The following is a 16,037-nucleotide window of genomic DNA, read 5'->3' as shown; positions in this document are numbered from 1 at the left end:
GTAAGACTGTTGTTTATCCGGATTGAAGCTCAACATACACTGCGTGGCTCAAAGTATGTGGACACCTGAATTTCCAACTCATATTTGATAATTGAACATGCAAACCGTGCATGGGCTTTACCAACAAATGTTGTGATATGTTATGTTGTTAAAGTAGGCTACACTAAGTACAGTATGTGGACAGGAAAGTTAATTACTTTTAGCAGTAGTAGTTTAATGATACCATTAACAAACACCTTTGACATTATCGGCCACATAAAATATTTGCTACATCAAAATTCCTGTTACAGTAAAATATGTAACAAGCCGTTATAATCCCTGCTCGATTTATCTGCGATCTTCTACCAATGCCTTAAACAACTGCGATCGCTTCTCGCCACTAGCTTGGTCTCATTTAAGATGGCTGCCTAGTGCCCAGAAGAAACGAGGTTATTACATGTCAACATGTCACTTCTCAGAGTGTGTGCCTTTGCTAAATGTCTGAACCGTCGCAGTTTATTTGGAGAGTGTGCTGTTCGCGTGTCCCTTGCTGACCGCTGTCAGCTGTGTCTGTGTGCGTCGATAAGAGGCGGCGCAGTCAGACGTATATCAGGTGAGCCGAAGCATTCTGTCTCAGCTAGTACAGTTTTAGTTACAGTATCATGGACAAGTTGTTCCATTTACGTCAAGGACTCTTGTGTTAAATGTCATTGTACGTGTGAATCTAACCTGGGGTTTCCCGAATAGTTCTTGTAATGTAGGACGAGCACATAACACATGTAACAGTTTGGTAAAATGATGTGTTATTGAGTCCAGCCTGAGGATGCTTTGTTTGTGACCACGAGCTCTACCGTTAACGGTTTTAGTAAGGAGTGAGTACATTTCTTACAAGAGGTGTCTTTTGTAGTTTGTACATTTGTTCATTGAAAGAACTTCCGACGGTGTAAGTGTCACTATCATTTGGGACTCTGGGAAAACGTGCTGGACTGAGGTCTGCCAAAAGGTTGATGGTTCGATCCCCAGCTCCTTCTGGTCCCTGAGGTGGACTCTGAACCCCCAGATGCTCCTGTCTGTATGTGGAGGAAAAATGTAACAAAATGAATGCAATGCTAGTAGGGCTGGGCGGTATGGAGAAAATCAAATATCACAATATTTTTGACCAAATACCTCGATATCGAAAACGAAATAGTAGTGTTGACTATGTTGCTTTCACAAAATAGTAATGTGGCTGTAATGACTAAGTGGGTAAAGGCAAACAATAGAACAGCTAGAACAGTCTGGTAAGTTCAGAAAATGACATTACTTTACTGTAATGCAGCCTTTAAAGCCAGGAACATACAACACTTAGCCTATGCCATATTACGATATTACGATATCCAAAATCGAAGACGATATCTAGTCTCCTATCATGATATCGATATAATATCGGTATATTGCCCAGCTCTAAATGCTAGAATTTACAAGTGGTAGAAGTAGTGTTTATTAACTGCAAGCAGTAAGCAAAATGCACTCTCACAACTGGTTTTAGTGGTTGAATACTTGTCTTATTGGTTAGGAAGTGGAGGCATATATATCTATATTAATTATTATCTCAACTGTTTTTTTTTTTTTTTTTTTTTTCAGAGACACCATTGCTGTGTCAAAGAAGAAATGTTTCATTTGTAATCCCAAAGAGAGAAGATGCAAAGAAACGTGTACTGGAACAGTCTCAGTTGTTAGACGGTAGGTTGCTTTACACATGTTGCCACATCTCTAACCTCCACTACCACTAAGTAACATGTTATAAATAAATGTGATGTTATATCAGAGTTCTCTGGCTGCTTTTTCCCCCCTCTGTATGCTGCCAGTCCAAACTGCATTTGTTTACTGTTAAATCCAAGACTTGCCTGGCCTAATAAGTTATTGGAGCCTGTAGTTCTGTCTGTCTATTACTCTGAAACAAGCTGGTCGGTCATTTTGTTAACTCCCTTTTCTCTCTCTGTCAGTGCTTGAGGCCAGGATCCAGCAACTCCAATCCGACATCTTTTTAGATGTCCAGCATGCAAAGGTGCAATTTGTTAAAAACCCCTCTTCTGGAAGAGGGGTTTTACCTGCTAAGAGTCCCAGAAGCACACCTAAGGAGAAAAGTAGCATTTCTAAATCAGGAAAGACTGTTGCTAAAGGAGCTTCTGAATCTCATCCCAGCCGCTGGATGGAAAAATTAACTCAGGAGAAGAACAACAAACTCACAAAACAGCAGCACCTCCATCAGAAAATCCAGAAGAATGTGAAGGAGAAACCTACAGCCAAATCTAAAGGTAGCAAAAGCAGCTCAGTTCTCCCCGGTACATCACATAAAACTATATCTACCACAAAAAAAACGACTGTGCCCTTGATAAAGAACCGAAAAGGACGCATGAAATTGTCCGATGAGATTCGTGCTGCAGTTTCTTCACCAGTTGCCTCCTCCTCCGCAGCAGCAGGAACAGCAGCTATGGCACATAAAGTATCCAAAGGGAAACAGAAGGGCTCTAAAAATCCGGTTCCCGGTAAAGAGGGCCAAAAGCAGACCGTTGCAGATCCCCAAGGCATGGTCAAAGAGCTGGCCGAGGTGGAGGAGCTGGAGAGGAGGCTCAGTCAACAAGTAAGCCAGTGGACATCTTCAAGTAACCCGGAGCGCCTACAGGAGTACAGTGAGGGAGCCGCATGTGGGGACATCCAGCTGAGTATCCGCTCTTACCTGGAGGCGTGTGTGTTTGCCGGGGACGTCGAGAGGGCGCACCGTTTCCTGCTCAGCCAGCACAGAGTTATGAGTCGACGTAAACATCTGAACACAGGCGTCTACAACATAATAATGAGGGTGTGGGCCAAGAAAGTGAGTTCAACAACCGAAGACACTGTGTTTTAAACCTGAGACTATGCAGGTTTGGCTGTGTAATTGTGTGTCCCATGAACAGTAATTCAAAGTTTGACTTTTTTTTCTATTTAAAGTGATTGAAACTAGCACTTGTTTAGGTACAGCTCTTTTCTGCAATTTTTTTTTTTTTTTTTTTTGTGCGTGGTGGTTAACCAGTCAAAACACTAAGATATATGAGGCTGAAGAACTGATGGCAAACTTCCTCAGAATGGTGATTTGTTACTTGTGAATCCAATAATGTGTTTTGAGAGTTTTTCATTGTAAATACTTGCACATTCTCTGATTCTCCGCTGGCTGACAGTCTTTCTATTGCACTTTTATAAGTGGACCACGTAACTAAAATGAAGTGTCGTCTTTAGTCAGTAATTTAATTGTCACATGTTTCCGTGGTGTCAATAAACATTTTTTTGTTGAGTAAACATTGGTATAAAATGTACGTGGAAGCAAAGTTTAATGGAGCTCCCATATGTCTCTCTGTCTGTTTGTAGGGCATATTAAATCAGATCGGCCGCATGTTTATTCTGTTAGAAGAGGCTGGTCTGAAGCCAAATCTGGGATCCTACTGTACTGCCCTGGAGTGTATGGGCCGCAATCCCAACTGCTCCCCAAAGGTCATCATAAGGTATGTACACACACACACACACACACACACACGACTACGACTCCTAAACATCTGTGTTTGTGATAAGTTAACACATTTCTTCAGTCTTTCTTCCTCGTTAGATATTTTACCAGAGGGATATTAAGCAAGGTTTATGCTTCTGCGTCGGCTCACAGTAGCCTAACTAAGTGGCCTGAGGTCTATACTTGTGCGCTGGTGTCTGCGTCGTTCTATCATATTTCTTTAAGAGAATGGCAGGAGCGACTTGTGTGTATGCTGGGTGAGAGAGTGAGGTGTAGTGGGAGAAACAATTGTCTCCCCAGTGCTTTTTTTGACCACGGTCAGAGATCTGTAGCAGGAAAAGTGAACCCTCCCCTTGATTTAATGTTGTTTATGGAGAAGGAGAACCCGACATGAGTGGGGGGGAAATGCAACGCTACCAAGCCATGGCCAGGCGTACCAATCAAAGGTGTTGTGACGTGTAGTTAAATTTTTTTTGAGAGGTGCACGTCAGGCTACGCCGTAGGGTCCGTATCTCCACGTACCTACGTATGTACCAACGATGCCGATTGAACGCAGGACCATATGTTGGCCTTTACTGTGAAGCCAGGAGACAATGATTTGAGGTTTACACAAGAGCAGTGGCAATACAGACACTTACCAACAGGGGTCAGGCTGTGCTCATGGTTTACACTTCTGCACATCCTTTTCTGCTTTCTAGCATACTGGTATACTATTTGTTTATGATTCTAGCCATGATTGTCAGTATTTATGACTGTTTTTTTTACTTAAAAAATAATGGCATCAGAGAAGTAGCAAAGTGTAGGAAATAACCCCAAAGTTGTTTATTTTCCTTTTCATTGCCTCATGTTTTTCATTGTTGGGTTATTGTTGATTTAGCTCTGGGTTGCAGTGTTTTTACCACTTTTGTCATATTTTATAATAGTCAATAAAATCTGTTTGCTTATGTTGCTGTAGCAATATGATCTCAACTGGGATGGTCAAAGCTTCCTGTTGCCTTTAGGGTCCAGTTGTAAAAACCGAGTTGTGTATCAATTGTAAATTAAGGAATGCTTGATTTTGAGTGCCTGTCAGTGTTCGAGGTCTCCTCTGCATTAAGCTGACAGAATCGAGGGTTTCTCACACTTTGCACCTATTTTGCTGTTCCTTTCCCTCATCACTAATATTGTTTCCATGGCAACCCAGCATCACACCGTTTTTATGTATTTTTTTATTTTGTCGATTTGTGGAGGTTTCTGTAATAATTATTGTAGCTTTTCACGTAGCAAATTGAAATTGTTTTTGAAGCATGCTGACACAGTGTTTATAAGATTGGCTTAGAGTAATTAAATTGTTACATTACAGCAGAACTCTGCGTCAAACAATGTGGTGTATGTAATTGCTTTTTGCTTAGACAACCTGGCAAGTTATTAAGTTTTTCATCAAGGACAACATTGACAGCCAGTAGCCCAGCTGTGGCCCAGCGGTAACTTGGTGATCCTGACAAATGAAGTTGTTACGTCACTGACTGCGTGTCAGCCGCTCACTTAGATTTATTACATGACATGTAGGGCTGTAGCGATACACTATTCTCACGATACGATACACGATATTCAGCTCACGATACGATATATATCACGATATTCAGCCAACGATACGTTTCGATACGATTCGATATAATTCGATACACTTTCATTTCATTTTCTGAAAGATTTAAAGGGGACCGAGTGATTTTGGTGACATCTTGTGAGTGTTCCATTTACTTGGATTTAATTAATTGAACTGAAAACATCAATTACACAATATATGTCTCTGACTGGACAGAGAGTCTACAGCAGGGATCATCAACTACATTTTTTTCAGAATTTTTCTAAGCACTCTGGCGGCCGGACTTTCAAATAAAATAAAATAAAATTAATTTATACCTAATACGCCTATTCTTTTTCACTTTCTTACTGAATTAATGCAAGTTTGTTTTTTTACATGTATTAGTGTGAGCAAACTCCTAAAAAACATGGAAACTCCCTAATGATAACTGGCTCTTTAACTAGAAAAAGATCTCAGACTAGGAGGCAGTTCACTGAGGAGTGATGGTTAAAGTCTGTGATTATGGAAACATTATTGTAGTATGCAGCATCCTGATTGGTGGAAAACGCTTGCAGGAAGAAAGGCTGTTGTCAAGTAAACATGTCACTGTCAAAGACGCTGAAGCAAAAAGTTGAAGTGGAAAAGCCAGAAGCCCAGCTTTAATGATGAATGGACTGATAAGCAGGCTATGCACTCGTCATGTATGCCTCATTTGCAAAGAAACGATGTTGTTGCAAAATAATACAACCAGCATCATCATCATCATCATCACTGAACATAACGATTGCGTCATTCACGTGCTTATTAAGTAGCTCCAGATTGTCCGCTCCAGCGGAGAGTTTGGTTTGTTCAGCCAGCAGTGAGGTTTACAAGAATTTGTCAACATTTCCAGATTCCCGGCAACCTAAGAGAAAGAGTTAGACTACAAACCGATAGCTTTTGTTTTACCTTGATTGTAAAAATTCGCTATTTGCAGAGTAGAGCTGTGTTTGCGTAAAACAGCGCGGTGGACTGAGCAGATTGAAATATCGCTTTCTACATGTTTATGCCGGTCTACGCAGGTGAGTGCATTGATAAGTATTGACTTTCTACTCACGAAGGTTTAATTGTAGCCTATTTACAGAAAAGAGACCAGCGTGAGTTCATCTGCCCCAGCGGCCGTTGGTAACTCTGTATCGTTCCCAGTCAGGTGCTGCGTGGTTTTTAACCTTTAACACACACACATCTCGGCTCAGCGGTGTGTGTGTTTTAACACGGTTTTTGCTCTAAATGCTTGAAATGATAAATACCAGAACACCTTTTTTCCTCTTTACATTTTGTGAATTCATGATTATTCTGCGGGCCAGACTAAAAGCTTTGGCGGAGGGCCGCCAGTTGACATTGGCTGCTCTACAGCGACACTAGCGGCTGGCTGACCAAATCGCTCTTCCTGCAACGTGAACGGGGGTAAACACGGGGGATTTGAATGGGACTTATGTATCGATACTGGCGGCATAAAAATCGATACTTTCTTGGGGAATAAAATATTGATTTATATCGCAGAATCGATAAAATTGCTCAGCCTTAATGACATGTAGCACACGTACACCTACTGGGCACAGCTCACAGCTTCAGCAGAGCACTACATGTGTCACAGTGTGTGTGTATCTGTTTGATGGCAGCCAATATAATCATCTGGCCTGCTGCATGGGCAGTGGCAGGGCTCATATAGACTTTTTTTTTTTACTTTTTTTCTTAGTCTGGAGTTATTATAGCACGGAAAACCACACGGCAAAAGCAGTTGTTTAATTTAGCATAATGCATGTTGATACATTGACCCTACTGAATAATGCACTTTCATGCCCTCTTTGAAATGGGTTACCTAAGCCATGTCTCAGTTCAGGAGTCTCCTCCTTTACAGTCTGCATTTCAAAAATACATCATAACATGTTGGTAACTTTGAAGACAACTTCCTCTTGGTAGATCTTTTTTTTTTTTTTTTTTTTTTTTAAGGTGCTCTAAGCGATGTTGCGCGTTTTTTAGGCTACAACATTTTTTTGTCACATACAGCAAATATCTCTTCACTATCTGCGAGCTGCCTGTCCCCTGAACACACTGTAAAAAAAGAAAAAGCGTTCTCTGTAGACAGCCCAGGCTCCACAAACGCCAACAAAAACAAAGTGGTCCAACCTGCACCACCAAACATAACATTCTTCCAGCGTTCCAGCCAATAACCGACAATAACGGGGGTGGGGGTTGGGGGGTTAGTGCACGGAAGGGAGGGGGAGGGGGAGGGGACGGCATGAGGAGGAAGGAGGGGCGAGCTAGCCTCGTTTTGTTTGAAAATACTTTGAACGTCAACAAGAAGGGCCGTCACCCAACATCGCTTAGAACACCTTTTTTAAAAGCGTTTATTGAATTTACATTTTAACAAGATCTGCCAGAATGTTCCATACGTTTTGATCTTTCTGACATAAGACTCCCTCATTTGGAAAGGGAGTGCAGGTTCAGCCCATTTATCGGTGTTTTAAGCCCCTAACGTCACTAGGATTAGGCAATGGTTACTCTTAGGGCAAAGAGTATAGAAGTACCAAGAGGCGAAACGCAATAAAATGTTGTGTTGCGTTCAGTCCAAGATGGCGGAGCTGCACTCTTTAGAACTTAACGCACCTGTGACCGAGCTACAGCTTGCAATGGAACGTTCTAAAGAGTGCAGCTCCGCCATCTTGCTTAGGGTTAGGGTTAGGTGCCTTGAAGTCAACGGTCGCAGCGCTGCCTGGAAGGAGACCTCGGGGGCTTAAAACACCATTGAGCGTTTAGCCCACAGCTAGTCTTCTCAAGGTGTTACCGTCAAAAGCTACTGTATGTCCTTTTAAAGAAGGCACCTTGTGAACTGGTACTGTAGTTTCTGATCACACCATGCAAAGTAGCCCCCCCCCTTACAACATTTGCATCGAAATTATGAAATGTCATCACTCCGGCATGTCACTGCTTGATTGATTAGTTGTTTTGAGACCTTTATTCTCAGTCACTTTGAGTGCACAAACCACACACACAGAGGGACACACATACTTTCCCCCTGGACCCGGGGGACATCACCCTATGCGACATGGTCCAATAGCAGGACAGGTGGCAGGGCAGTAGGGTTGTGGGTAGGTATCTGGTTGGTCCATCGATCACTGTAAGCTGATGCTTGTATGACATTGTTGTTCTGCAGTGGTGCACTCCTGCGCAGTCTCGGGCCAAACAGCCACACTTTTCTCTTACAGTCCTCACCATCCTCCTTTTCTCTGTCACTCAATATGTTTGTGGTCTGCCTGTTATTCCCCCTTTATTATGGCCACACTGTTGTACCCTCCTAATATCACTCTCGCCTCCGAAGTCTCCCCCACAGAATCCTTGCCCTCAATGTACCGATCTGTAGATCCCCTGTCTCTCTCTCTCTCTCACTCACACACACACACACACACACACACACACACACACACACACACACACACACACACACACACACACATATATTTTATATACTTTATTTGATTCCACATTACATGCCAAATTTCATTAGGAATGAAATTTCCTGAATGATCCAACAGCTTAAAACTCATTAGCACATTGTTATTAAGTATACAGTTCTAAGGGTACAGGAAACATTGCCTTTTCCAACATGCTTCCTATAGTTGCTGAGATTGAACACTACTTGTTCTACCCTGTTTTAGATAGCCCCCCACCCCTCCAATGCAAAATCCACGGATCGCCAGCCTATGTACATGACCTAGACTACCAAACACTAGCACAATGAGCTTGCATTTGTACCCAAGGTTCTCAGTGGTAGATAGCAATGACTGATATTTTAGAGTCTTAGAACAGTAAGAGTCCTCCATAAACAAGTCAAATGCACATGACACACACACACACACACACACACACACACACACACACACACACACACACACACACGTATCCCTTTAAGTTTTCCCTTTTGTAAGTGCTGTGTCCTCCAGAGCTCTTTGCTCCCTAGGGTGCAGCCGAGCAGTCACCAGGCTGATTATGCTCTATCTTTCAACCTCTCTGCTCTCTTTGTTCCCCTCGACCACAGTGCCAGCACTCCGACTAATCCTCTCTTTGTTCGAGCCTCTCAAATTTACTGGGACCAAAATTGCACATTGCATCACAAGAGACTCGGAGTACAAAATCCTAAAAAAAATTTGACCTCTTTGCCTTGCCTTAGAAATATAACACTTCATAACTTCAAACACCAGACATATGACAGAATATTGTAATACAATTCATTCTTCATTGTATGCATTCAATGTGCAGAAACCTGCTCACTACTGATTAGATTAAGTAGGTGGAAGTTGCTGAGCCAAGGTTTCCTCCAGATGTAATTGGCGTGCTATTATTTATAATTGTCTTGAGGAAAAAGGTGTGCAGGGTGAAGCAGAGCGCTCTCATCCTCTGGCACTTCCGTCTCTCTGTCTCGCTCAGTCCTGTAGTTCTGTTGTTAACCTCTAGGGAGCAGTGCAACCAAACATCTTCAGGCTCCTCAATCATTGTTGGCCTGGGGCTTTATACCTCAAAGTGTGCATGGCACTAACAGTGTTTTACCCTGTAGACATGCGACATCTATAATTAAACATACAAAAAAAATAGTGTACACTGTAGGTCATACAAATCGCATATAACACTTGGAGGACATTCAGTCAATGTAATAAAATATTGCATTGGCCCAATTCATGGAATAGAAAAATCCATCAGTGTACAGCTTAATAACATTATATACCAACATCCATAAATCATTTATACAATCAAAATGTGTATCACTTCAGCCCATGAATCTCACTAATCACCGAAGAATAACGATCCACCAGGCTGGCCATATTAATTCCCAGACCTTCTTAGGTAACAGATCAAATTAAGTTATGCAATAATTACATTATTACAGCTCTCATTTGTATTCCAGGGACTGGTTGCACATTGGTATTCTCTGCATTCTGCAGTCCGGTCATGGAGACTGTGCTCTCTCTAGGAGACCTCTAGAAGATTCTATTTAAATAAACATTTCGCTGATGTCGTCAGTGCCCATCTCGATCAAACTCATACTTTTGAGTCGGACAGAAAGGCCTGTGAATGCAAATACTTAAATTGATATTCTGCAACTGTCGATCAGATCAGGGTAGGCGTGACATATATACGATGATCCCACATACAAAGGAGTTTTTAAGAATGCGGAATTAATCGTTAGCCCAGTAAGTTATGTGATTATCTTACTCCCATTCCCACATCAACAGCCAGGTCAGAAGGTTGTGAACTCTGAACTAGTGATCAGACTCCAAAGTCTGTTCCATCATAACAACCATAATCTCCCACATGAATGAAAATGTACTTCTTGTGTCATCTGATGGGCTGGTTCTCTGGCTAAATGCTAAATCTAAACTAACACTGAGCTAACCTGATGAAAGGAAAACGGAGGTCATGTTTTCTATATATATGGTTATGTATGGTTATATACAGTATATGGTTATGGTAATAATCTGTATGTATGTCTGTCTGTCTGTCTCTTGTTTGCAAGATATAACAAAAAAAAAAGATATTTGGTGGACTGATACCCTCGCACAGGTATTAGAGAATGATATTTTAATGGGTATTATATTCCAGTTGTTTAAGCCATAGTTATTACAAACTGTGCTGGTGAGACGGGCCAGTATCTGGGACTCCCAATTTGGCTGCTAAACAGCATTTGTAAGCTATTGTGTGGAAAAGAATAAATTGAAAGGCGAGCAAAAAACAAACTCCAAATGAATAGTCTATTTTATGGAAACACTGCTCATTTTCCCAACAGAGCTAACTCTAATAGCTGATTATGAAACAAGCCATACTGCCAGTATACACACCGCATATGTAAACACATACACAAAAGTTACAAGACACAGGTATGCAGGTTTCATGAAAAATGCAGGCAGGCTTTTGCAGAACACCCAATGGCATTTTTACATGATTACACTTTCATTTTTAGGGGGAAATCTTTTCAAATAAATCACGAATATAGATAGATAGATAGATAGATAGATAGATAGATAGCCTAACTGTTTATTATGTGTCTTCATCTACTGTAGTTGGGATGGGAGGTGAAGTTGTGTCGAATCCTGCAGCTATACTGTAGTGTAGTGTTTTTTTTTTCTATCTGCTTGGCAGTATATAATTGCTTAAAAATTACCATTTCTGCTTTGTTTTATCATTGGTACAATAAGTGCCATAATATTCTGTGGTTGACCGCTTAACCAGATGATGTCTGATTTGCAATATCATTACTGTCATTGTCCAATATCTATTACTCACTGAAAATGATCACCACTATTGGGCAATATTCAAATAATGTGCTATAACCCACACTGCATATCACACTGTATATAAAACCATATCTTTTTTTATATGTATATAGCGTCTCAGAACTGTGCACCTTACCCCTCTTTTTTCCACCACTTATTTTATTTCCTGTTATGTTTATTTATTTTACGTACATGTTGGCACTGGAAAAGGAGTTGCTTTTAATATCCTTGTACATGTGTATAATGACAATAAAATGCATTCTATTCTATTATTGCTACTAAAGCACTTACACTGATTGTCATCATAGAGCTCATATGAGCCATTGGGGAATGACTGGACAGCATATTTCTAGCCAAAATAAACTCCAATAAGTGAGATTTAAAAGCCAGAAATCTCAGACCCGTGCTAAATAACCGTTCAGCCACTTGTCCTGATGAGCATCCCAAGGTCCACACAGATTTAACATGGCTAAAACCTGCTTAAGGGCCAATACAAACCTGTCCCTGTGTATCCAGGTGCCTAAGCCAGATGGAGGAAGATGGCCTGTCTGTGGACGACCTGTTCAGCCAGTGTGTGTTCCGGCAAGATGAGAGGGACATGGTGCTAAAGGCGGTGCACATTGTCCAGCCCGACTACCAGCCCAGCCTCAACACAAACGCAAACCAGTGCTCCTCGTCGCTAGTTAAGGACTTCTACACACAGGTATTGCGGGCTAGCTTTGACCTGTACCACATGTTTGCAGTTATTGTGATACACTATACACTGATATACTATTAGTTGACCTCAAGGCACTGACAGCCTTTTTTTTTCTCAATCACCTGCCGACTGTGAGTGATGGTCTCCTACGTGAACACACAGTTTTCTCTCAAAGTTTGAACAGTTGAGGTTATTTTACATTATTGCATTTGTGGTTTTTGTCCTTGTTTTTCCCACTGGCTGCTAGTGGGTTGGGGGTCTGTTAGAAAAAAAAGATGAATATGTGTTTCTGTGCACCCATCACAGTTTAGCAATATTTTTTTTTTTCAGTCAATGGGTTGCTCACTGATGCTGCTAGACCACTGTCAATCAAATCTGATGAAACTTCACCCACATAGCGGGTATGTGGCAGATTAGTTGTTGACTCTTAAACTTTTAATAAATAAAAATAATTATGTAATAAATGTTGCTCAATTAGTCATGAATAATGTATGTTAAATACTTCAGATTCAAATTCAAGTATTTAGGGGCTTTAATATAGATTGAGTATCATCAGTGTAAATTGGAATAAAAATGTGGGATGTATGATTAGCAGAGAAATATCAATGGGCCTGGCAGTAAGCATCGGTTTTTCCAAAGTTAACTTCAAGTGGAGCATTCAGAGATGTATGGGCTTTAGCATGCATCATTATATAGATAACAGGTGCTTGACTAAATAGAGACGGTTGAATCACTAAAGTCATCGTAACCAATGTAATGTACATCTAAGTGTTGGCTGCTGGTCTTCATGCTTCAGTGGATGTAAATAAATCTTGGGATGGCAGGTGTTTATTGTAATCTTCAATTTTATACCCCAGTTTGCGTTATTTAAAAAAAATGAGATGTAGAATTAGCATCTATGCCATGACATGCATTTCACAAAGAATGGCTTTTCAATGTAAAAGCATTAAAGAAATTAGTTAAATGTATTTAGAAACCGCATGGGGCTTCATGTTAAAACGTGATAATGTATGGCTATAAATACAGATCAGAAGTTATTTTTTCAGTAGCACCAGAGAGCTGGGAAAGCTGTCAGAAGGCTCCAACGTGACTACGAAAGATTTTATCATCACCCCTTCACAACCAGACAGGCCCTGGCCTATTTATAGTGAGCCAACTCTGCTTTCTAATGGCTCCGCTGCTTTCCTGGCCTCTCGTCCTCTCACCTCTACCCTGCTTTTTCCTATCTCCTCCTTCCCCTCCTGATTCTCACATGATTCATTAACAGCTTTTTGTTCAATAGCAGTATTTTTAGCCTTAATACTTTTGCCACATTTGTCTTCTTTCTGAGTGACATTTATATACTTTTGGTCTACTTAATCTCATTGTGCGTGCGTGCGTGCGTGTGCGTGCGTGCGTGCGTGCGTGTGCGTGTGTGTGTGTGTGTGTGTGTGTGTGTGTGTGTGTGTGTGTGTGTGTGTGTGTGTGTATGTGTGTGCGCGCAATCAGCAGGTCATGTATATTTATGTTAAGAGTGTATGTGCAACTATACCACTTTGTGAAATGTGAAACAGGCCAAATGTTACTGCTCCATTACTGTTGCCTCTGATTGCATTTGTAAGGCTGGTTATCCAACTGTGACTCTATGGCAGGTTGATTTAATGACTGAAAGGCTGTCCAAATAACTGGTCCACAAGATAACAGAGAAGCACACTGGATGGTCTCCGGGGGGATTTTGAATCAGTTTTAGCAGCAGACACACAATCTAATTAGAATATTGTTTTTTTTTTGTTGTGAGATGGAATTTTGATTAAGCTGATGCTCGTACAAAATGCAGTTTGATCTAGTTTCAACTTGTCATTAGAGATTGTGTGGTTTTCTTCCATTTGATTCTTATTTTCATCTGGAAACTGGTATGTGTGCCTATTTTATCCTCCTCAGTCTCGGTCAAATCGTGTCAATCCATCCAGTGAATTCATTGTGGGTTTGACACAGTAGGGACAAGGAAAAACATAAGTTTGGAAATTTGAGTTCATTCTGTTTTACAAAGTATTCAAATACAATCGCACAGCTGTACTTTAACAATACTGCAGCACAGTCCTTTCTGTAGACCTTCTTGCTTTTCTTTGTACACCAGAGGCTTCAATTTTGTACTTTTAACTGATAATGTGGTGTTAGCTTTTTAGCTCATTTCTGAAGTTGTAATATTGTACAAGAGCTGTCTGGTGAGTAATTCATGTGGTACGCTACCTTAGGCTTTGCTCTGGCTGCTGTCCATGCTCCATCTCTCTGAGGCCTGATTTACAGTCTATCTTGTCGGCTGTCTACGAGCTAATAAATGTTCTTACTGCAGTACTTGATCTCCTGCCTTGACAAGGTCACAAACAATAATTGACTTTTTCAACTTTTTGATTTCTTCAAGTAAGAAATTTGGCAGTGTTGTACAAGTCTGTCGCTTAGTTGGTAACCTTGTAACCACTTTGATCTGGCAAGATGTTAGTAGCAGTTTTTATATGACTTAGCCTTTGCTCGCTGGCCCGAAAAGGCTCTCTTTACGATACTACTGCCCTGAATTGTTCCTCTCAGGGAAAGCTTATTCTCAGGTAGGGCTGCACGATATGAGGAAAATATCTAATTACAATTATTTTGACTGATATTGCAATATGATTCACTGTATTAGAGGCAATGATAATTTTTGTATCATTATTTCCATTTTCATGGAAAATATTGAAATTAATTTTTTTAAATGATGTGATTTTTTGCAAACAATTTAGTTTTTGTGTGTGTGTCTGTGTGTGTCTGTGTGTGTCTGTGTGTGTGTGTGTGTCTGTGTGTCTGTGTGTCTGTGTGTGTGTGTGTGTGTGTGTGTGTGTGTGTGTGTGTGTGTGTGTGTGTGTGAGAATTGGGATTGCAGCCCATGCATTACAGTAGGATCCCAGATTTGGCTTCAGACCAGCTTCTTCTTCTAACCGAATAAACATGCGGGCAATCTGATTTAATGTGCCCTACAAACAGACAGAGAGACATATGGGAGCTCCGTTAAACTTTGCTTTCACGTACACTTTATACCAATGTTACTTAAGAAATGTTTATTGACACCACGGAAACATGTGACCATTAAATCACTGTGTGTGTGTCTGTGGCATGTGTTTTAGAAGTCAGACCACCAGTACCCCAAACTGGACTTCACTCAGGAGGAGCTTCAGGAGCGTTTCAAACGTCAGCTCCGCATTGAACAGGCCTGCACCATCACCATCGACTCTGTGGAGGCTGCCAAGCCCGTCACTGAAAACATGGCCAAAATGGTAAACAAACCCACCTGTTGCATCTCTTCATCTTCATCACACTCTCAATACACTAAACTGCTAGAAATGTGGATTTATGCTGAACATCTGCAAATACTTTCAAAAACGGTGTGTTATTGATAATAGGTGGTTAGGTTTTAAAAATCTTTACCCAACCTAAAATCCTAAAACCTACTAGAGGTACAACTTATGGAATTTCAAAATCTTATTGTCAGATTAATTGTGACCAATAATTGGTACCCTGTATCTACAATAGTGTTGTTGCTGTAATATGTTTTATTTTTTTATTTTTTTTTTAAAGGTATTTTTTAAAATATGTGTTGCCGCTGCCCCCGTCCACAGCAGTACGTTGCTTAGCTTCCATGTCGGTACTCTTGCCTGCTTCCCCAAACTGGGAGCGTGCCGACCACCATCTATTATACACTGACCATAGATGAGTACCTCATACAACCCCACCTAAAACAAATCAAAACTATCCCTTTTAAACTGTAAACAATCCCGGGTATTTCCTGCAAAACCCAACACTAGCTCACAATACAGACAGTTGGCAGTTGTCTTTTCGATTATACTAATATAACCCCATTCACGTAGTGATGATGCGTTAACATTTATTTAAATGTATTTCAATTTGTATTGCTTCCTGTGAGTGAAGTTTCTATTTTTCTCTGGTATAAACTTTTAAATT

General features: G+C 40.8%; 1 protein-coding gene across 1 annotated transcript in view; it reads left to right on the top strand.

Annotated features, from left to right (window-relative positions):
• The first annotated feature begins 373 nt into the window (after positions 1-373).
• The window catches only part of polrmt (polymerase (RNA) mitochondrial (DNA directed)), a 62,481-nt gene continuing 46,817 nt past the window's right edge, over positions 374-16,037 (top strand). The window contains exons 1-6 of the mRNA XM_028588261.1: positions 374-592; positions 1,603-1,701; positions 1,965-2,833; positions 3,364-3,497; positions 11,888-12,074; positions 15,203-15,352. Coding sequence (XP_028444062.1) covers positions 445-592; positions 1,603-1,701; positions 1,965-2,833; positions 3,364-3,497; positions 11,888-12,074; positions 15,203-15,352 — 1,587 coding nt within the window. The 5' untranslated portion in view covers positions 374-444. The remainder of the gene's footprint in view (positions 593-1,602; positions 1,702-1,964; positions 2,834-3,363; positions 3,498-11,887; positions 12,075-15,202; positions 15,353-16,037) is intronic.

Source organism: Perca flavescens, chromosome 9, assembly GCF_004354835.1.
Source record: "Perca flavescens isolate YP-PL-M2 chromosome 9, PFLA_1.0, whole genome shotgun sequence".
NCBI classification, from domain to species: Eukaryota; Metazoa; Chordata; class Actinopteri; order Perciformes; family Percidae; genus Perca; species Perca flavescens.
Note: the sequence above shows the minus strand (reverse complement) of the source record. Positions and strands in the feature narration are given on the sequence as shown.